General features: G+C 51.4%; 1 protein-coding gene across 1 annotated transcript in view; it reads left to right on the forward strand.

Moving 5' to 3' along the window:
* cryaa (crystallin, alpha A) overlaps positions 1–22,799 on the forward strand; it is a 91,586-nt gene that overhangs the window by 15,519 nt on the left and 53,268 nt on the right. Inside the window, exon 2 of the mRNA XM_072513051.1 lies at positions 22,548–22,670. Coding sequence (XP_072369152.1) covers positions 22,548–22,670 — 123 coding nt within the window. The remainder of the gene's footprint in view (positions 1–22,547; positions 22,671–22,799) is intronic.

Raw genomic sequence — 22,799 nt, forward strand, 5'->3', positions numbered from 1 at the left:
GGAGAGAGTGAGAATGAGGGTGAGAGTGAGAATGAGGGTGAGAGTGAGAATGAGGGAGAGATTGAGGGTGAGAGTGAGATTGAGGGTGAGAGTGAGAATAAGGATGAGCGTGAGAATGAGGGAGAGAGTGAGATTGGGGGAGAGTGAGAATGAGGGAGAGAGTGAGAATGAGCGTGAGAGTGAGGGAGAGAGTGAGAATGAGGGAGAGAGTGAGATTGGGGGAGAGTGAGAATGAGGGAGAGAGTGAGAATGAGGGTGAGAGTAGGATTGAGGGAGAGAATGAGTGAGAGAGTGAGAGTGAGTGAGAGAGTGAGAGTGAGGCAGAGAGTGAGAGTGAGGGAGAGAGTGAGATTGAGGGAGAGAGTGAGATTGAGGGAGAGAGTGAGAATGAGGAAGAGTGAGAATGAGGGAGAGCGTGAGATTGAGGGAGAGTGAGAATGAGGGAGAGAGTGAGAATGAGGGCGAGAGTGAGATTGAGGGTGAGAGTGAGATTGAGGGTGAGAGTGAGATTGAGGGTGCGAGTGAGAATGAGGGTCAGAGTGAGAATGAGGGAGAGAGTGAGGGTGAGAGTGAGATTGAGGGAAGAGTGAGATTGAGGGAGAGAATGAGAATGAGGGAGAGAGTGAGAGTGAGGGAGAGAGAGAGAGTGAGAGTGAGGGAGAGAGTGGGAATGAGGGAGAGAATGAAATTGAGGGAGACTGAGATTGAGGGAGAGTGATATTGAGGGAGAGAGTGAGATTGAGGGAGAGTGAGATTGAGGGAGAGAGTGAGGGAGAGAGTGAGATCGAGGGAGAGTGAGATTGAGGGAGAGAGTGAGGGAGAAAGTGAGATTGAGGCAGAGAGTGAGAATGAGGGAGAGTGCGATTGAGGGAGAGAATGAGATTGAGGGAGAGAGTGAGATTGAGGGAGAGAGTGAGATTGAGGGAGAGTGAGATTGAGGGAGAGTGAGAGTGAGGGTGAGAGTGAGATTGAGGGAGAGTGAGATTGAGGGAGAGAATGAGATTGAGGCAGAGAGTGAGAGTGAGGGAGGGAGTGAGATTGAGGATGAGAGTGAGATTGAGGGAGAGAATGAGAATGAGGGAGAGAATGAGATTGAGGGAGAGAGTGAGATTGAGGGTGAGAGTGAGATTGAGGGTGAGAGTGAGATTGAGGGTGAGAGTGAGATTGAGGGTGAGAGTGAGATTGAGGGTGAGAGTGAGAATGAGGGTGAGAGTGAGAACGAGGGAGCGAATGAGAGTGAGGGAGAGAGTGAGATTGAGGGAAGAGTGAGGCTGAGGGCGAGAATGAGGGAGAAAGTGAGAATGAGGGAGCGAGTGAGAATGAGGGAGAGAGTGAGATTGGGGGAGAGTGAGAATGAGGGAGAGAGTGAGAATGAGGGAGAGAGTGAGGGAGAGAGTGAGAATGAGGGAGAGAGTGAGATTGGGGGAGAATGAGAATGAGGGAGAGAGTGAGAATGAGGGTGAGAGTGAGATTGAGGGAGAGAATGAGTGAGAGAGTGAGATTGAGGGAGAGAGTGAGAATGAGGGAGAGTGAGAATGAGGGAGAGAGTGAGAATGAGGGCGAGAGTGAGATTGAGGGTGAGAGTGAGATTGAGGGTGAGAGTGAGATTGAGGGAGAGAGTGAAATAGAGGGAGAGAGTGAGATTGTGGGAGAGAGTGAGAATGAGGGCGAGAGTGAGATTGAGGGAAAGAATGAGTGAGAGAGTGAGTGTGAGTGAGAGAGTGAGAGTGAGGGAGAGAGTGAGAGTGAGGGAGAGAATGAGAGAGAGAGTGAGAATGAGGGAGAGAGTGAGATTGAGGGAGAGAATGAGCATGAGGGAGAGAGTGAGAGTGAGGGAGAGAGTGAGAATGAGGAAGAGTGAGAATGAGGGAGAGCGTGAGATTGAGGGAGAGTGAGAATGAGGGAGAGAGTGAGAATGAGGGCGAGAGTGAGATTGAGGGTGAGAGTGAGATTGGGGGAGAGTGAGAATGAGGGAGAGAGTGAGAATGAGCGTGAGAGTGAGGGAGAGAGTGAGAATGAGGGAGAGAGTGAGATTGGGGGAGAGTGAGAATGAGGGAGAGAGTGAGAATGAGGGTGAGAGTAGGATTGAGGGAGAGAATGAGTGAGAGAGTGAGAGTGAGTGAGAGAGTGAGAGTGAGGCAGAGAGTGAGAGTGAGGGAGAGAGTGAGATTGAGGGAGAGAGTGAGATTGAGGGAGAGAGTGAGAATGAGGAAGAGTGAGATTGAGGGTGAGAGTGAGATTGAGGGTGCGAGTGAGAATGAGGGTCAGAGTGAGAATGAGGGACAGAGTGAGGGTGAGAGTGAGATTGAGGGAAGAGTGAGATTGAGGGAGAGAATGAGAATGAGGGAGAGAGTGAGAGTGAGGGAGAGAGAGAGAGTGAGAGTGAGGGAGAGAGTGAGAATGAGGGAGAGAATGAAATTGAGGGAGACTGAGATTGAGGGAGAGTGAGATTGAGGGAGAGAGTGAGATTGAGGGAGAGTGAGATTGAGGGAGAGAATGAAATTGAGGCAGAGAGTGAGAGTGAGGGAGGGAGTGAGATTGAGGATGAGAGTGAGAGTGAGGGAGAGAGTGAGAGTGAGGGAGAGAGTGAGAGTGAGGGAGAGAGTGAGAATGAGGGTGAGAGTGAGAATGAGGGTGAGAGTGAGAATGAGGGAGAGATTGAGGGTGAGAGTGAGATTGAGGGTGAGAGTGAGAATAAGGATGAGCGTGAGAATGAGGGAGAGAGTGAGATTGGGGGAGAGTGAGAATGAGGGAGAGAGTGAGAATGAGCGTGAGAGTGAGGGAGAGAGTGAGAATGAGGGAGAGAGTGAGATTGGGGGAGAGTGAGAATGAGGGAGAGAGTGAGAATGAGGGTGAGAGTAGGATTGAGGGAGAGAATGAGTGAGAGAGTGAGAGTGAGTGAGAGAGTGAGAGTGAGGCAGAGAGTGAGAGTGAGGGAGAGAGTGAGATTGAGGGAGAGAGTGAGATTGAGGGAGAGAGTGAGAATGAGGAAGAGTGAGAATGAGGGAGAGCGTGAGATTGAGGGAGAGTGAGAATGAGGGAGAGAGTGAGAATGAGGGCGAGAGTGAGATTGAGGGTGAGAGTGAGATTGAGGGTGAGAGTGAGAATGAGGGTCAGAGTGAGAATGAGGGAGAGAGTGAGGGTGAGAGTGAGATTGAGGGAAGAGTGAGATTGAGGGAGAGAATGAGAATGAGGGAGAGAGTGAGAGTGAGGGAGAGAGAGAGAGTGAGAGTGAGGGAGAGAGTGGGAATGAGGGAGAGAATGAAATTGAGGGAGACTGAGATTGAGGGAGAGTGATATTGAGGGAGAGAGTGAGATTGAGGGAGAGTGAGATTGAGGGAGAGAGTGAGGGAGAGAGTGAGATCGAGGGAGAGTGAGATTGAGGGAGAGAGTGAGGGAGAAAGTGAGATTGAGGCAGAGAGTGAGAATGAGGGAGAGTGCGATTGAGGGAGAGAATGAGATTGAGGGAGAGAGTGAGATTGAGGGAGAGAATGAGGGAGAGAGTGAGAGTGAGGGAGAGAGAGAGAGTGAGAGTGAGGGAGAGAGTGAGAATGAGGGAGAGAGTGAGAATGAGGGAGAGAGTGAGAATGAGGGAGAGAATGAGAATGAGGGAGAGAGTGAGGGAGAGAGAGAGAGTGAGAGTGAGGGAGAGAGTGAGAATGAGGGAGAGAGTGAGAATGAGGGAGAGAGTGAGATTGAGGCTGAGAGTGAGATTGAGGGTGAGAGTGAGAATGAGGGTGAGAGTGAGAGTGAGGGAGAGTGAGAATGAGGGAGAGAATGAGAATGAGGGAGAAAGTGAGAGTGAGGGAGAGAGTGAGATTGAGGGAGAGAGTGAGATTGAGGGAGAGTGAGATTGAGGGTGAGAGTGAGATTGAGGGAGAGTGAGATTGAGGGTGAGAGTGAGATTGAGGGTGCGAGTGAGAATGAGGGTCAGAGTGAGAATGAGGGACAGAGTGAGGGTGAGAGTGAGATTGAGGGAAGAGTGAGATTGAGGGAGAGAATGAGAATGAGGGAGAGAGTGAGAGTGAGGGAGAGAGAGAGAGTGAGAGTGAGGGAGAGAGTGAGAATGAGGGAGAGAATGAAATTGAGGGAGACTGAGATTGAGGGAGAGTGAGATTGAGGGAGAGAGTGAGATTGAGGGAGAGTGAGATTGAGGGAGAGAATGAAATTGAGGCAGAGAGTGAGAGTGAGGGAGGGAGTGAGATTGAGGATGAGAGTGAGAGTGAGGGAGAGAGTGAGAGTGAGGGAGAGAGTGAGAGTGAGGGAGAGAGTGAGAATGAGGGTGAGAGTGAGAATGAGGGTGAGAGTGAGAATGAGGGAGAGATTGAGGGTGAGAGTGAGATTGAGGGTGAGAGTGAGAATAAGGATGAGCGTGAGAATGAGGGAGAGAGTGAGATTGGGGGAGAGTGAGAATGAGGGAGAGAGTGAGAATGAGCGTGAGAGTGAGGGAGAGAGTGAGAATGAGGGAGAGAGTGAGATTGGGGGAGAGTGAGAATGAGGGAGAGAGTGAGAATGAGGGTGAGAGTAGGATTGAGGGAGAGAATGAGTGAGAGAGTGAGAGTGAGTGAGAGAGTGAGAGTGAGGCAGAGAGTGAGAGTGAGGGAGAGAGTGAGATTGAGGGAGAGAGTGAGATTGAGGGAGAGAGTGAGAATGAGGAAGAGTGAGAATGAGGGAGAGCGTGAGATTGAGGGAGAGTGAGAATGAGGGAGAGAGTGAGAATGAGGGCGAGAGTGAGATTGAGGGTGAGAGTGAGATTGAGGGTGAGAGTGAGATTGAGGGTGCGAGTGAGAATGAGGGTCAGAGTGAGAATGAGGGAGAGAGTGAGGGTGAGAGTGAGATTGAGGGAAGAGTGAGATTGAGGGAGAGAATGAGAATGAGGGAGAGAGTGAGAGTGAGGGAGAGAGAGAGAGTGAGAGTGAGGGAGAGAGTGGGAATGAGGGAGAGAATGAAATTGAGGGAGACTGAGATTGAGGGAGAGTGATATTGAGGGAGAGAGTGAGATTGAGGGAGAGTGAGATTGAGGGAGAGAGTGAGGGAGAGAGTGAGATCGAGGGAGAGTGAGATTGAGGGAGAGAGTGAGGGAGAAAGTGAGATTGAGGCAGAGAGTGAGAATGAGGGAGAGTGCGATTGAGGGAGAGAATGAGATTGAGGGAGAGAGTGAGATTGAGGGAGAGAGTGAGATTGAGGGAGAGTGAGATTGAGGGAGAGTGAGAGTGAGGGTGAGAGTGAGATTGAGGGAGAGTGAGATTGAGGGAGAGAATGAGATTGAGGCAGAGAGTGAGAGTGAGGGAGGGAGTGAGATTGAGGATGAGAGTGAGATTGAGGGAGAGAATGAGAATGAGGGAGAGAATGAGATTGAGGGAGAGAGTGAGATTGAGGGTGAGAGTGAGATTGAGGGTGAGAGTGAGATTGAGGGTGAGAGTGAGATTGAGGGTGAGAGTGAGATTGAGGGTGAGAGTGAGAATGAGGGTGAGAGTGAGAACGAGGGAGCGAATGAGAGTGAGGGAGAGAGTGAGATTGAGGGAAGAGTGAGGCTGAGGGCGAGAATGAGGGAGAAAGTGAGAATGAGGGAGCGAGTGAGAATGAGGGAGAGAGTGAGATTGGGGGAGAGTGAGAATGAGGGAGAGAGTGAGAATGAGGGAGAGAGTGAGGGAGAGAGTGAGAATGAGGGAGAGAGTGAGATTGGGGGAGAATGAGAATGAGGGAGAGAGTGAGAATGAGGGTGAGAGTGAGATTGAGGGAGAGAATGAGTGAGAGAGTGAGATTGAGGGAGAGAGTGAGAATGAGGGAGAGTGAGAATGAGGGAGAGAGTGAGAATGAGGGCGAGAGTGAGATTGAGGGTGAGAGTGAGATTGAGGGTGAGAGTGAGATTGAGGGAGAGAGTGAAATAGAGGGAGAGAGTGAGATTGTGGGAGAGAGTGAGAATGAGGGCGAGAGTGAGATTGAGGGAAAGAATGAGTGAGAGAGTGAGTGTGAGTGAGAGAGTGAGAGTGAGGGAGAGAGTGAGAGTGAGGGAGAGAATGAGAGAGAGAGTGAGAATGAGGGAGAGAGTGAGATTGAGGGAGAGAATGAGCATGAGGGAGAGAGTGAGAGTGAGGGAGAGAGTGAGAATGAGGAAGAGTGAGAATGAGGGAGAGCGTGAGATTGAGGGAGAGTGAGAATGAGGGAGAGAGTGAGAATGAGGGCGAGAGTGAGATTGAGGGTGAGAGTGAGATTGGGGGAGAGTGAGAATGAGGGAGAGAGTGAGAATGAGCGTGAGAGTGAGGGAGAGAGTGAGAATGAGGGAGAGAGTGAGATTGGGGGAGAGTGAGAATGAGGGAGAGAGTGAGAATGAGGGTGAGAGTAGGATTGAGGGAGAGAATGAGTGAGAGAGTGAGAGTGAGTGAGAGAGTGAGAGTGAGGCAGAGAGTGAGAGTGAGGGAGAGAGTGAGATTGAGGGAGAGAGTGAGATTGAGGGAGAGAGTGAGAATGAGGAAGAGTGAGATTGAGGGAGAGCGTGAGATTGAGGGAGAGTGAGAATGAGGGAGAGAGTGAGAATGAGGGCGAGAGTGAGATTGAGGGTGAGAGTGAGATTGAGGGTGAGAGTGAGATTGAGGGTGCGAGTGAGAATGAGGGTCAGAGTGAGAATGAGGGAGAGAGTGAGGGTGAGAGTGAGATTGAGGGAAGAGTGAGATTGAGGGAGAGAATGAGAATGAGGGAGAGAGTGAGAGTGAGGGAGAGAGAGAGAGTGAGAGTGAGGGAGAGAGTGAGAATGAGGGAGAGAATGAAATTGAGGGAGACTGAGATTGAGGGAGAGTGATATTGAGGGAGAGAGTGAGATTGAGGGAGAGTGAGATTGAGGGAGAGAGTGAGGGAGAGAGTGAGATCGAGGGAGAGTGAGATTGAGGGAGAGAGTGAGGGAGAAAGTGAGATTGAGGCAGAGAGTGAGAATGAGGGAGAGTGCGATTGAGGGAGAGAGTGAGATTGAGGGAGAGAGTGAGATTGAGGGAGAGAGTGAGATTGAGGGAGAGTGAGATTGAGGGAGAGTGAGAGTGAGGGTGAGAGTGAGATTGAGGGAGAGTGAGATTGAGGGAGAGAATGAGATTGAGGCAGAGAGTGAGAGTGAGGGAGGGAGTGAGATTGAGGATGAGAGTGAGATTGAGGGAGAGAATGAGAATGAGGGAGAGAATGAGATTGAGGGAGAGAGTGAGAATGAGGGTGAGAGTGAGATTGAGGGTGAGAGTGAGATTGAGGGTGAGAGTGAGAATGAGGGTGAGAGTGAGAACGAGGAAGCGAATGAGAGTGAGGGAGAGAGTGAGATTGAGGGAAGAGTGAGGCTGAGGGCGAGAATGAGGGAGAAAGTGAGAATGAGGGAGCGAGTGAGAATGAGGGAGAGAGTGAGGGAGAGAGTGAGAATGAGGGAGAGAGTGAGATTGGGGGAGAATGAAAATGAGGGTGAGAGTGAGAATGAGGGTGAGAGTGAGATTGAGGGAGAGAATGAGTGAGAGAGTGAGATTGAGGGAGAGAGTGAGAATGAGGGAGAGTGAGAATGAGGGAGAGAGTGAGAATGAGGGCGAGAGTGAGATTGAGGGTGAGAGTGAGATTGAGGGTGAGAGTGAGATTGAGGGAGAGAGAGATTGAGGATGAGGGAGAGAATGAGGGAGAGAGTCAGAATGAGGGAGAGAGTGAGAATGAGGGAGAGAGTGAGAATGAGGGAGAGAGAGAATGAGGGTGAGAGTGAGATTGAGGGAGAGAGTGAAATAGAGGGAGAGAGTGAGATTGAGGGAAAGAATGAGTGAGAGAGTGAGTGTGAGTGAGAGAGTGAGAGTGAGGGAGAGAGTGAGAGTGAGGGAGAGAATGAGAGAGAGAGTGAGAATGAGGGAGAGAGTGAGATTGAGGGAGAGAATGAGCATGAGGGAGAGAGTGAGAGTGAGGGAGAGAGTGAGAATGAGGAAGAGAGTGAGAATGAGGGAGAGAGTGAGATTGAGGAAGAGAATGAGGGAGAGAGTGAGAGTGAGGGAGAGAGAGAGAGTGAGAGTGAGGGAGAGAGTGAGAATGAGGGAGAGAGTGAGAATGAGGGAGAGAGTGAGAATGAGGGAGAGAATGAGAATGAGGGAGAGAGTGAGAGTGAGGGAGAGAGAGAGAGTGAGAGTGAGGGAGAGAGTGAGAATGAGGGAGAGAGTGAGAATGAGGGAGAGAGTGAGATTGAGGCTGAGAGTGAGATTGAGGGTGAGAATGAGGGTGAGAGTGAGAATGAGGGAGAGTGAGAATGAGGGAGAGAGTGAGAATGAGGGAGAAAGTGAGAGTGAGGGAGAGAGTGAGATTGAGGGAGAGAGTGAGATTGAGGGAGAGTGAGATTGAGGGTGAGAGTGAGATTGAGGGTGAGAGTGAGAATGAGGGTGAGAGTGAGAATGAGGGAGAGAGTGAGTGAGGGAGAGAGTGAGATTGAGGGAGAGAGTGAGATTGAGGGAGAGAGTGAGATTGAGGGAGAGAGAGATTGAGGGAGAGAATGAGAATGAGGCAGAGTGAGAATGAGGGTGAGAGTGAGAATGAGGGAGAGAGTGAGATTGAGGGAGAGAGTGAGATTGAGGGAGAGTGAGATTGAGGGAGAGAGTGTGATTGAGGGAGAGAGAGATTGAGGGAGAGAATGAGAATGAGGGTGAGAGTGAGATTGAGGGAGTGAGAGATTGAGGATGAGGGAGAGAATGAGGGAGAGAGTGAGAATGGGAGAGATTGAGGGAGAGAGTGAGATTGAGGGAGAGAGAGATTGAGGGAGAGTGAGATTGAGGGAGACATTGAGCCTGGGTCACATTGAGATCCAAAAAGACGAGGTGTTGGGTGTCTTCAAAAATATTAAGGTCGATAAGTCCCCAGGGCCTGATGGGATCTACCCCAGAATACTGAAGGAGGCTGGAGAGGAAATTGCTGAGGCCTTGACAGAAATCTTTGGATCCTCACTGTCTTCAGGGGATGTCCCGGAGGACTGGAGAATAGCCAATGTTGTTCCTCTGTTTAAGAAGGGTAGCAAGGATAATCCAGGGAACTACAGGCCGGTGAGCCTTACTTCAGTGGTAGGGAAATTACTGGAGAGAATTCTTCGAGACAGGATCTACTCCCATTTGGAAGCAAATGGACGTATTAGTGAGAGGCAGCACGGTTTTGTGAAGTGCAGGTCGTGTCTCACTAACTTGATAGAGTTTTTTGAGGAGATCACTAAGATGATTGATGCAGGTAGGGCAGTGGATGTTGTCTATATGGACTTCAGTAAGGCCTTTGACAATGTCCCTCATGGTAGACTAGTACAAAAGGTGAAGTCACACGGGATCAGGGGTGAACTGGCAAGGTGGATACAGAACTGGCTAGGCCATAGAAGGCAGAGGGTAGCAATGGAGGGATGCTTTTCTAATTGGAGGGCTGTGACCAGTGGTGTTCCACAGGGATCAGTGCTGGGACCTTTGCTCTTTGTAGTATATATAAATGATTTGGAGGAAAATGTAACTGGTCTGATTAGTAAGTTTGCAGACGACACAAAGGTTGGTGGAATTGCGGATAGCGATGAGGACTGTCAGAGGATACAGCAGGATTTAGATTGTTTGGAGACTTGGGCGGAGAGATGGCAGATGGAGTTTGATCCGGACAAATGTGAGGTAATGCATTTTGGAAGGTCTAATGCAGGTAGGGAATATACAGTGAATGGTAGAACCCTCAAGAGTATTGAAAGTCAAAGAGATCTAGGAGTACAGGTCCACAGGTCATTGAAAGGGGCAACACAGGTGGAGAAGGTAGTCAAGAAGGCATACGGCATGCTTGCCTTCATTGGCCGGGGCATTGAGTATAAGAATTGGCAAGTCATGTTGCAGCTGTATAGAACCTTAGTTAGGCCACACTTGGAGTATAGTGTTCAATTCTGGTCGCCGCACTACCAGAAGGATGTGGAGGCTTTAGAGAGGGTGCAGAAGAGATTTACCAGAATGTTGGCTGGTATGGAGGGCATTAGCTATGAGGAGCGGTTGAATAAACTCGGTTTGTTCTCACTGGAACGAAGGAGGTTGAGGGGAGACCTGATAGAGGTCTACAAAATTATGAGGGGCATAGACAGAGTGGATAGTCAGAGGCTTTTCCCCAGGGTAGAGGGGTCAATTACTAGGGGGCATAGGTTTAAGGTGAGAGGGGCAAGGTTTAGAGTAGATGTACGAGGCAAGTTTTTTACGCAGAGGGTAGTGGGTGCCTGGAACTCGCTCCCGGAGGAGGTGGTGGAAGCAGGGACGATAGTGACATTTAAGGGGCATCTTGACAAATACATGAATAGGATGGGAATAGAGGGATATGGATCCAGGAAGTGTAGAAGATTGTAGTTTAGTCGGGCAGCATGGTCGGCACGGGCTTGGAGGGCCGAAGGGCCTGTTCCTGTGCTGTACATTTCTTTGTTCTTTGTTCTTTTGTTGAGAGTGAGATTGAGGATGAGAGTGAGATTGAGGGAGAGAGTGAGATTGAGGATGAGTGTGAGAGTGAGGGAGAGAGAGAGTGAGGGAGAGAGAGAGTGAGGGAGAGAGAGAGTGAGGGAGAGAGAGATTGAGGGAGAGAGAGAGAATGAGGGAGAGAGTGAGAATGAGGGAGTGTGAGAGTGAGGGAGAGAGTGAGAGTGAGGGAGAGAGTGAGAGTGAGGGAGAGAGTGAGATTGAGGGAGAGAGTGAGATTGAGTGAGAGTGAGGTTGAGGGAGAGAATGAGAATGAGGGTGAGAGCGAGATTGAGGGAGAGTGAGATTGAGGGTGAGAGTGAGATTGAGGGTGAGATTGAGGGTGAGAGTGAGGGAGAGTGAGATTGAGGGAGAGTGAGAGTGAGGGAGAGTGTGATTGAGGGAGAGTGTGATTGAGGGAGAGTGTGATTGAGGGAGAGAGTGAGAGTGAGGGAGGGAGTGAGGGAGAGAATGAGATTGAGGGAGATTGAGATTGAGGGAGAGTGAGATTGAGGGAGAGAGTAAGATTGAGGATGAGAGTGAGAGTGAGGGAGAAAATGAGATTGAGGGAGAGGGAGATTGAGGGAGAGAGGGAGAGTGAGGGAGAGAGTGAGAGTGAGGGAGAGAGTGAGATTGAGGGAGAGAGTGAGAGTGAGGGAGGGAGTGAGAGTGAGGGAGAGAGTGAGATTGAGGGAGAGTGAGATTGAGGGAGAGAATGAGATTGAGGGAGAGTGAGATTGAGGGAGAATGAGAATGAGGGAGAGTGAGATTGAGGGAGAGTAAGATTGAGGGAAGAGTGTGGGAGAGAGTGAGATTGAGGGAGAGAGTGAGATTGAGAGAAGGGAGAGAGTGAGATTGAGGGAGAGTGAGATTGAGGGAGAGTGAGATTGAGGGAGAGTGAGATTGAGGGAGAGTGAGATTGAGGGAGAGTGAGAATGAGGAAGAGTGAGAATGAGGGAAAGAGATTGAGGGTGAGAGTGAGATTGAGGGTGTAGTGAGATTGAGGATGAGAGTGAGGTTGAGGATGAGAGTGAGGGAGAAGGTGAGAGAGAGTGATGGGGGCATCGTAGCACAGTGGTTAGCACAATTGCTTCACAGCTGCATGGTCCCAGGTTTGATTCCCGGCTTGGGTCACTGTCTGTGTGGAGTCTGCACGTTTTCCCCGAGTCTGTGTGGGTTACCTCCGGGTGCTCCGGTTTCCTCCCACAAGTCGTGAAAGACATGCTGTTAGGTGAATTGGACATTCTGAATTCTCCCTGTGTGTACCCGAACAGGGGCCGGAGTGTGGCGACTAGGGGATTTTCACAGTAACTTAATTGCAGTGTTAATGTAAGCCTACTTGTGGCAATAATGAAGGAGGGAATGAAAGAGAAGGTGAGGGAGAGGGAGAGAGTGAGGGAGAAGGTGAGGGAGAGGGAGAGAGTGAGGGAGAAGGTGAGGGAGAGGGAGAGAGTGAGGGAGAAGGTGAGGGAGAGGGAGAGAGTGAGGGAGAAGGCGAGGGAGAGGGAGAGAGTGAGGGAGAAGGTGAGGGAGAGGGAGAGAGTGAGGGAGAAGGTGAGGGAGAGGGAGAGAGTGAGGGAGAAGGTGAGGGAGAGGGAGAGAGTGAGGGAGAAGGTGAGGGAGAGAGTGAGGGAGAAGGTGAGGGAGAGAGTGAGGGTGAGAGTGAGGGAGAGGGTGATGTTGAGGGAGAGGGTGAACGAGGGAATGAAGGGGATGGTGAGGGAGAGTGGGAGAGTGTGGGCGAGGGTGGGAATGTCTCCTGTCAAAGAGTGTGTGCATGGTGAAGGCAACCAGGGAAATAGAAAAAGATTTCAGACCAAGTGGATGTTGTGTTTTGCCACTGGTAGCAGCTGTGATGGGGTAAATTGTTAATCTCCATTTGCTTTTGTGTTGCCGAGTCACTTAGTCTATTAATTGGGTGGATTCTCCGATTTTGAAGCGATGTCTGGAGAATCCGTGGCGTTTTACGTGGGAAAAACCAGTGCCACCCCAGCACCGATCCTTTGCCCGGTGAGGAGCGAGCAGCCGTGCCATGTGAAACGTCTGGCCTCCACAAAATAAACGGCCGAAGAATTGCCGGGTCCGTGGCCGCGCACTGCAACAGCAATCGCGCCGTACAGCATGGTGCCGACCGTGGGCGGCCCCGACCTGCCAGATAGTGCCCCCCTGTACCCCCCCTCACCACCCCCCAGCCTCCCCCCCCCCCAGTCTCCCCAGACCTCACAGAACCCCCCCCCCCCGCCCCCGGCCAGCAGCATGGCTGCCCCCCGACTGTGGCGGCGCTGGACATAGTCCGCAGCCGCCATGCAGGTTCCCGACCGCTGAGTCCACATGTCAACCATGCGGTCGGGAACCCGACCCATCAGGGGCAGAGTATCGGGGAGGGTCTTCCGGTGACGTCCTGAGACCGTCTGAACGGCGTGAGGCGTGCGCCGCGATGATGGTGTTTTGGGGGTGGCGGAGCATGCGGAATACTCGTAAAACAGCCCCCACCCCTGATTGGGTCGTAAAAATGGATTCTCCACCCGATTGCCATTCTGGAATTGGCATTGGGAAAGGGAGAATCCTGCCAAATATTTCTTTCTAATTTAATGTTTCCATCTGCACCTTTCAGAAGCTATTGTGTCAGGGAAGATATGTCTTTGCTATTATCTGAGTCGTTACTCGATACAGTGAATAGTTGAGGACCCGATACAGACTTTTGAGGGACACACTACCAATTAGAGAACTTGCCCATTATCCCTGCCAGTCAGACAATTTCCCACCCAGAACCATAACTTCCATCAGCTTCAATTTTAGCTCAGTTTCTGATGAGGGACTTTATCAAATGCCTTCTGGCAGTCCATCCAACAAAATAGACGTTCTCCCCTCCACTACAGTCACCTCTTCTATGAGCCACCTTTTCTTAATCCATGTGGAACTTTCTGATCAACTGAAAATTGGTTGTCAGTCACTAAATGAAATGAAATGAAAATCGCTTATTGTCACAAGTAGGCTTCAAATGAAGTTACTGTGAAAAGCCCCTAGTCGCCACATTCCGGCGCCTGTTCGGGGAGGCTGTAATGGGAATTGAACCGTGCTGCTGGCTTGCCTTGGTCTGCTTTCAAAGCCAGCGATTTAGCCCTGTGCTAAATCAGCCCGTAATTTCCGATTCAAGCAATTTCCAGACAGCAGATTACAGTCTATAATTCACTGACATCCTTTCCTAAATAGCAGAATGGTCTACAATCTACCAACCTAAAGAAAAGGTTCCAGAATCGAGTGAACTTGTCAAAATGATTGTTGAGGATTCTGCAATTTTCTCATCGACTTTCTTTAAAATCCAAGGGTGAAACTATCCCTGGTTCTGGGGATTTTTCACCCTCGAGAGCCATCATGTCCCTCGACCCTGTCCCCATCAAACACTCCCAGGACAGGTACAGCCCGGAATTGATACAGAGTAAAGCTCCCTCTACACTGTCCCCATCAAACACTCCCAGGACAGGTACAGCACGGGGTTAGTTACAGAGTAAAGCTCATTCTACACTGTCCCCATCAAACACTCCCAGGACAGGTACAGCACGGGGTTAGATACAGAGTAAAGCTCCCTCTACACTGTCTCCATCAAACACTCCCAGGACAGGTACAGCACGGGGTTAGATACAGAGTAAAGCTCCCTCTACACTGTCCCCATCAAACACTCCCAGGGCAGGTACAGCATGGGGTTAGATACAGAGTAAAGCTCCCTCTACACTGTCCCCATCAAACACTCCCAGGACAGGTACAGCACGGGGTTAGATACAGAGTAAAGCTCCCTCTACACTGTCTCCATCAAACACTCCCAGGACAGGTACAGCACGGGGTTAGATACAGAGTAAAGCTCCCTCTACACTGTCCCCATCAAACACTCCCAGGACAGGTACAGCATGGGGTTAGATACAGAGTAAAGCTCCCTCTACACTGTCCCCATCAAACACTCCCAGGACAGGTACAGCACGGGGTTAGATACAGAGTAAAGCTCACTCTACACTGTCCCCATCAAACACTCCCAGGGCAGGTACAGCATGGGGTTAGATACAGAGTAAAGCTCCCTCTACACTGTCCCCATCAAACACTCCCAGGACAGGTACAGCACGGGGTTAGATACAGAGTAAAGCTCCCTCTACACTGTCTCCATCAAACACTCCCAGGACAGGTACAGCACGGGGTTAGATACAGAGTAAAGCTCCCTCTACACTGTCCCCATCAAACACTCCCAGGACAGGTACAGCATGGGGTTAGATACAGAGTAAAGCTCCCTCTACACTGTCCCCATCAAACACTCCCAGGACAGGTACAGCACGGGGTTAGATACAGAGTAAAGCTCCCTCGACACTGTCCCCATCAAACACTCCCAGGACAGGTACAGCATGGGGTTAGATACAGAGGCAACCTCTGTTGCACACAAATAACCTTACTTCAACCTTGTGGAATGGCCTGTTGAAATGATATTAAATGTTTAGTGAAGATCGATTCGAATTGCACGGGGATGTTGTCTGGAATGAGGAAATACAAAGAAAATCTTGAAGAATGTATTTTTAAAAAAGAACAATTCAGATTACAAGCTGATCTGACAGTAATGTTGAAAATGAGGAGGGCTTTTTCATGCAGTTTGTTGACAATCCCACAGGGACAGGGCTATACACGACTTGGTATTGGGGCATGAGCCAGACCAGGTGATTGATGTTTCAGTGCGGGAACATTTTGGTCTTTTCGACCATAATTCCAAAAAACTTTGAGTAGTTATGGACAAGTACATGGCTGGCCTGCGTGTGCTTAATTGGGCGAGGGCCATTTACACCAAAATTAGACAGCAACTGGGGAATGTGGATTGAAGTGATTGAAGTGCAGGACAGGCTTGTCCCTGCAAAAATGAAGGATAGAAATGCCAGGATTCGGGAACCATGGATGACCAGGGAAATTGTAAACTTAGTCAAAAGGAAAAAGGAAGCACACAATAGGACCAGGCATCTAAACACTGACAAAGCCCTTGGGGAGGACAGTGAAAGTAGGAAGGAACTTAAACGTGGAATTCGGAGGGCTAAAAGATGCCATGAAATGACATGGTCAAGGAGAATCCCAAGGCTTTTTATGCATATATTAGGAGCAAGAGGGTAGCAAGAGAAAGAGTAGATCCACTCAAGCACAACGGAGGGAAGTTGTGTGTGGAACCACAGGAAGTGTGAAATCCTTAATGAGTACTTTGTATCAGTATTCACCAGGGAGAAGGACCTGACGGGAAGTTGAGGTCAGGGATAGGTGTATGAATGCTCTTGAGAACGTCAATATATCAAAGGAGGAAGTGTTGAGTATCCGAAATTGCATTAAGGTAGACAAATCCCCGGGGCCGGATGGGACGTATCCCAGGTTACTGCGGGAGGCAAGGGGAGAAATAGCCGGGGCCTTAACAGATATCTTCACATCCTCTTTCACCACAGGCGAGGTCCCAGAGGACTGGAGAATAGCCAATGTTGTTCCCTTGTTTAAGAAAGAAAGCAGGGACAACCTAGGTAATTATAGGCCGGTGAGCCTGACATCAGTGGTGGGGAAGCTTTTGGAAAAGATACTGAGGGACAGAATGTATGTACATTTGGAGGAAAATGGGCTAGTTAGTGACGGGCAGCATGGTTTTGTACGGGGAAGGTCATGTCTCACCAACTTGATTTGAGTTTTTTGAAGAGGTGGCAAAAAAATTGTTGAGGGAAGGGCTGTGGATGTAGTTTATAAGGATACAACAGGATATAGATAGATTGGAAACTTGAGCACAGAAATGGCAGATGGAGTTCAATCTGAACAAATGTGAGGTGATGCATTTTGGAGGATCAAATCCAGGTATTAATTATACTGCAAATGGCTGAACCTTGGGAACATTTTTTAAAAAAAAATAATTTTTCTTAAAGGTTTTCATAAAATATCAATAACAAAATGAAAAAGAAACCCAACAGGGTTAAGTACAAAACACAGTCCAGAAAAACAACCCTCCCCACCCCCCCCTCCCTCCCTGTACATAAATAATAAATTAACATTAACCTCCTGACTTAATACGACAAGTATATATACCCCCTCAGACCCTCCAGTGTAAATAACAAAAACAAAACAAAAAATAAAATAAAGTGACCCCCCCCTCCCCCCCCACCCCACCCCGAGCTGCTGATGCCATTGACCAATGTCTAGCGTTCTGCCAGGAAGTCTAAGAACGGTTGCCACCGCCTAAAGAACCCTTGTACCGTCCCTGTCAAGGCGAATTTCACCCTCTCCAACTTAATAAACCCCGCTATTTCGCTGATCCAGGATTCCACGCTTGGGGGCCTCGCATCCTTCCACTGAAGAAGAATCCTTCGCCAGGCTACCAGGAACGCAAAGGCCAGAATTCCGGCCTCTTTCGCCTGTCCTCACCCCCAAAAAACCGGCTCATCCTTGTCCCGGTCATGTGTGCCCTGTGCAGCACCTTAAACTGTATGAGGCTGAGCCTCGCGCACGATGAGGAAGAGTTCACCCTCCCCAAGGCATCTGCCCACGCCCCCTCTTCGATCTCCTCTCCCAACTCCTCCTCCCACTTACCTTTCAACACCACCACTGAGGCCTCCTCCTCCTCCTGCATCACCTGGTAAGTTTCCGAGATCTTCCGCACTCCCACCCAGCCCCCCGAGAGCACCCTGTCCTGTACTGTGCGTGGCTGTAGCCGCGGGAATTCCACCACCTGCCGTCTGGCGAACGCCCTTACCTGTAAGTACCTGAAGGTGTTCCCCGGGGGGAGCCCGTACTTCTCCTCCAGCTCACCCAGGCTCGCGAACTTCCCGTCCACAAACAGGTCCCCCAACCTTCATATCCCTGCCCTGTGCCACCCCAAAAACCCTCCACCTGTTCTTCCTGGGGCGCTGGAACAGGAACAAAAACCTTGGGAGCACCGTCATTTTGATTGACTGCACCCTACCCGCCAAGGACAGCGGCAACGCGTCCCACCTCTTGAACTCCTCCTCCATTTGCTCCACCAGCCTTGTAAAGTTAAGCCTATGCAGGGCCCCCCAGCTCCTGGCCATCTGGACTCCCAGATACCTGAAGCTCCTCTCCGCCTTTTTTAGTGGGAGCTCGCCAATCCCCCTCTCCTGGTCCCCTGGATGAACTACGAACAGCTCGCCCTTCCCCATGTTGAGCTTGTACCCCAAAAATTCCCCGAATTCCCTAAGAATCCTCATTACCTCTGGCATTCCTCCCACCGGGTCCGCCACATACAGCAGCAGGTCGTCCGCATAAAGCGACACCCTATGCTCCTCCCCACCACGCACCGACCCCCTCCAGTTCCTTGACTCCCTCAGTGCCATAGCCAGGGGTTCAATCGCCAGTGCGAAGAGCGGGGAGACGGGGGGGGGGACCCATGTCTCGTCCCTCGGTGCAACCAAAGGTACTCGGACCTCCTCCTGTTTGTGGCCACACTCGCCATCGGGACCTCATACAACAGCCTAACCCACCTGACAAACCCCTCCCCAAACCCAAACCTCTTCAGCATCTCCCACAGGTACCCCCACTCTACCCTATCGAAGGCTTTCTCAGCGTCCATCGCCACCACTATCTCCGCCTCCCCCTCCCTCGCAGGCATCATGATAACGTTCAAAAGCCTCCGCACATTCGCGTTCAACTGTCTCCCCTTCACAAACCCCGTCTGGTCTTCGTGGATGACCTGCGGCACACAATCCTCAATCCTCGTGGCTAAGACCTTCGCCAGCACCTTGGCATCTACATTTAGCAAGGAAATCGGTCTGTAAGACCCACACTGCAGGGGATCCTTGTCCCGCTTCAGGATCAAAGAGATCAGTGCCCGGGACATCGTCGGGGGCAAAGCCCCCCCCCTCCCTTGCCTCATTGAAGGTCCTAACTAACAGCGGGCCCAACAGGTCCATATATTTTTTATAGAATTCGACCGGGAAACCGTCCGGCCCCAGTGCCTTCCCCGCCTGCATGCTTCCTATCCCTTTGATCAGCTCCTCCAGCCCAATCGGGGCCCCCAATCCCACCACCAGTCCCTCTTCCACCTTTAGAAACCTCAATTGGTCCAGGGAGCGGCCCATCCCTCCCTCCTCCTGTGGGGGCTCGGATCGGTACAATTCCTCATAGAAGTCCCTGAAGACCCCATTGATGCCAACCCCATTCCGTACCACGCTCCCTCCCCTGTCCTTAACTCCCCCGATCTCCCTCGCTGCGTCCCGCTTCCGAAGCTGATGCGCCAGCATCCGGCTTGCCTTTTCCCCATCCTCGTCAATTGCCCCCTGGGCCTTCCTCCACTGCACCTCCGCCTTCCTGTGGTCACCAGGTCGAACTCGGCCTGGAGGCTGCGCCTCTTCCTCAACAATCCTTTCTCGGGCTCCTCCGCATACCTCCTGTCTACCCTCACCATCACCCCCACCAGTCTCTCCCTCTCCCCCCTGCTCCCTCTGCTCCTTGTGGGCCCTAATGGAGATCAGCTCTCCCCTCACCACCGCCTTCAGTGCCTCCCATACCATCCCCACTCGGACCTCCCCATTGTCGTTGGTCTCCAGGTACCTCTCTATACTTCCTCTGACCCGCTCGCTCACCTCCTCGTCCGCCAACAGCCCCACCTCCAAGCGCCACAGCGGGCGTTGGTCCCTCTCCTCCCCCATCTCCAAGTCCACCCATTGCAGGACGTGGTCCGAAATGACTATTGCCGAATACTCGGTATCCTCTACTCTCGCTATCAGCGCCCTACTCAAGATGAAAAAGTCGATTCGAGAATAAGCCTTATGGACATGTGAGAAGAATGAAAATTCCCTAGCCCCCGGCCTTGCAAATCTCCAAGGGTCCACCCCTCCGATCTGGTCCATAAACCCCCTCAGCACTCTAGCCGCCGCCGGCTTCCTACCCGTCCTAGACCTGGAGCGATCCAGTGCCGGATCCAACACCGTGTTAAAGTCTCCCCCCATTATCAGGCCCCCCACTTCTAAGTCTGGGATCTGACCCAACATACACTGCATAAAACCCGCATCGTCCCAGTTCGGGGCATACACATTGACCAGAACCACCCTCTCTCCCTGCAACTTACCACTTACCATTATGTACCTACCGCCATTATCTGCCACAATGCTCGACGCCTCGAATGACACCTTCTTTCCCACCAAGATCGCCACCCCACGATTTTTGGCATCCAGCCCCGAATGAAACACCTGACCTACCCACCCTTTCCTCAATCTTACTTGGTCTGCCACCTTCAGGTGTGTCTCCTGGAGCATAACCACATCCGCCTTGAGCCCCTTCAGGTGCGCGAACACGCAGGCCCGCTTAACCGGCCCATTCAGTCCCCTTACATTCCAGGTTATCAGCCGGATCAGGGGGCTACCCGGCCCCCTCCCCCACCGACTAGCCATGACCCCTCCTCGCCAGCCACGCGCCCACACCCGGCCCGTTCCTCACAGCGGCATGCCCCCGTCTCGACCCTTCCCCACTCGCTCCAGCTCCTCCTTGACCATAGCAACTCGACCCCCCCTCGCCCCCCCCCCCCCCCTCCTCCCATTGTGTGGCACACCCTCCTCTCCCGTCCCCATCCATAGGCTCTCCCCCTCCCCCTTCTGTTCTAAGCGCGGTAAACAACCCTCGCTTCCCCGCCCCGGCCCCGCCCCTCCAGTCTTCAGCGCGGGAAAAAGCCCGCGCTTTCCACCTACCCGGCCCCGCCACCTCTGACGCAGCTCCTTTTACAGGCCCAGTCCCCTCAACCCTGACTCGGGCCTCCCCCTCCCCGCGGGGCCCCATCTCACCTCCAAGAGCCCCCCCCGACCAACCCAACCAAAACAGTGCCCAACCCGCCCCAGCCACCCTCACTAACCCAGAAGAGAAAAAACGCAAAGAAAAAGAAACCCGGAGCAATACAAAGGCCCCCCCCTCGAAACAAAAATAAACAGCATATCAGCCGCAGTCCCAATGGCCCGTCCCGACCCTCAATCTGTGTCCAACTTCTCGTCCTGAACAAAGGCCCACGCCTCCTCCGGAGACTCAAAATAATGGTGCCGGTCCTTGTGGGTGACCCACAGTCGCGCCGGCTGCAACATGCCAAACTTCACCCCCTTCCTGTGCAGCACCGCCTTCGCTCGATTGTACCCGGCCCTCCTCTTCGCCACCTCCGCACTCCAGTCCTGATATATCCGAACCTCCCCGTTCTCCCACCTGCTGCTCCTCTCCTTCTTGGCCCACCTGAGCACGCACTCCCGATCGACGAACCGATGGAACCTCACCAGCACCGCCCGCGGAGGCTCGTTAGCCTTGGGCCTCCTCGCCAGCACTCTATGGGCCCCTTCCAGCTCCACGGGCCCCGGGAAGGACCCCGCTCCCATCAGCGAGTTCAACATGATGACCACATAGGCCCCCACGTCCGGCCCCTCCAGCCCCTCCGGGAGGCCCAGAATCCGCAGATTCTTCCGCCTCGACCGATTCTCCATCTCCTCGAACCGTTCCTGCCATTTCTTGTGGAGCGCCTCGTGCGCCTCCACCTTTACCGCCAGAGCTGAGATCTCGTCCTCATTGTCAGAGATCTTTTGTTGAGCCTCGCGGATCGCCACCCCCCTGGGCCGTCTGTGTCTCCAACAGCTTATCAATAGAAGCCTTCATCGGCTCTAGCAGGTCCATTTTAATCTCTCTGAAGCAGCGCTGGATACCCTCCTGTTGCTCCTCCGCCCACTGCCTCCACGCTGCCTGGTCTCCGCCCGCCGTCATTTTGTCCTTCTTCCCTCCCTTCTTCGGGTCCACCACCACCTTTTTTGTCGCCCCGCTCCTAGTTGAAGCCATATACTGACGGGGAGCTATTGTTGACTCCTTCCCACACTGGGAAACATCGAAAAAGTGCCGGTGGGGGCCCTGAAAAGAGCCCAAAAGTCCGTTTTTGCAGGAGCCGCCGAATGTGCGACTTAGCTCCGCATAGCCGCAACCGGAAGTCTCAACCTTGGGAACATTAACAGACAGAGGGATCTGGGCAACACAGGTGGCCAAAGTGATTAAGGAGGCATATGGCATGCTTGCCTTCATCAGCCAGGGCATTGAGTACAGGAGTTGGGAAATCATATTGCAGTTATATAAAACCCTGAGGTTAGGCCGCAGTTGGAGCATTGTGTGCAGTTCTGGTCACCGCGTTATCAGAAGGACGTGCAAGTTTTGGAGAAAGTGCAAAGAAGGTTCACCAGGATGTTGCCTGTTCTCGAGGGTGTTGGTATGAGGTGACGTTGAATAAACTAGGATTGTTTTCACTGGAAAGGTGGAGGCTGAGGGGAGACCTGATAGAGGTCTACAAAATTATGAGAGGCCTAGACAGGGTGGATAGTCAGAGGCTTTTTCCAAGGGTGGAAGTGTAAATTACAAGGGGCACAGGGTGAGAGGGGGAAAGTTTAAGAGAAATGTGTGGGGTAGGTTTTTCACACAGAGAGTGGTGGGTGCCTGGAACGCGCTGCCAGAGGATGTGGTGGAAGCAGCACATTAGCAACATTTAAGAGGCATCTGGATGGGTCCATGAATAGGGGGGAATAGAGGGATACGGACCGAGTAAGGGCAGAAGGTTATTTTTTAGTTAGGGCATCGTGGTCGGCACAGGCTTGGGGGCTGAAGGGCCTGTTCCTGTGCTGTACTTTTCTTTGTTCTTTGTTCTTTGATGTAAAGATGGGACAGAGAAGAGGGAACAAAAGAAGGGGCCAGAGATACAGGATTAAATGTAAGGGATTTGGAATAGAGTGCAGGAAAACTCCTTCACACACAGATATGAGGCTGTGGGATTTACTTCAAGCTTTCAAATTTGAGACAGCAACGTTGGAGAATGGATTGGTTATGTGGATGTAAATGAAGATGATGAAGGGACATTGGATTAAGCTGGGTAAATCTGATTGGATGAACATGTCTGTGAGGAGGGTATTGATTAGCATCGACTGGTTAGACTGAGTGTTCCCGTTCTTTGTTGTCTATTCGATGTGTTTCCATGAATATATTGAATGATTTTGCTCATTGGTAACTCTGGTGAAGTGTGATACAGATACTTCCTATTAAAGTTACAAGGTGAAACTCTTTTGTGCGCGGTGTGTGTTAATGGCTATGAATAATATGTTTCAGGTTCGTTCTGAGAGGGATAGATTTATGATTATCCTGAATATTAAACACTTCTCACCCGAGGAACTGAGTGTGAAAATTGTTGATGACTTTGTGGAGATTCATGGGAAGCACACCGAACGACAGGTGGGTTTATGGGCTCAATCTTAGACTTTTCTAGTGTCTTTTGATCATCTTTCACCAAGTGGGATTGAGTAGGGTGTCTTTGTAACCCAAGCCCACTCCTCCAGCCAGTCTCACTCGCTGGTCCGGCTT

Source organism: Scyliorhinus torazame, chromosome 8 (assembly GCF_047496885.1).
Source record: "Scyliorhinus torazame isolate Kashiwa2021f chromosome 8, sScyTor2.1, whole genome shotgun sequence".
Taxonomy (NCBI): domain Eukaryota; kingdom Metazoa; phylum Chordata; class Chondrichthyes; order Carcharhiniformes; family Scyliorhinidae; genus Scyliorhinus; species Scyliorhinus torazame.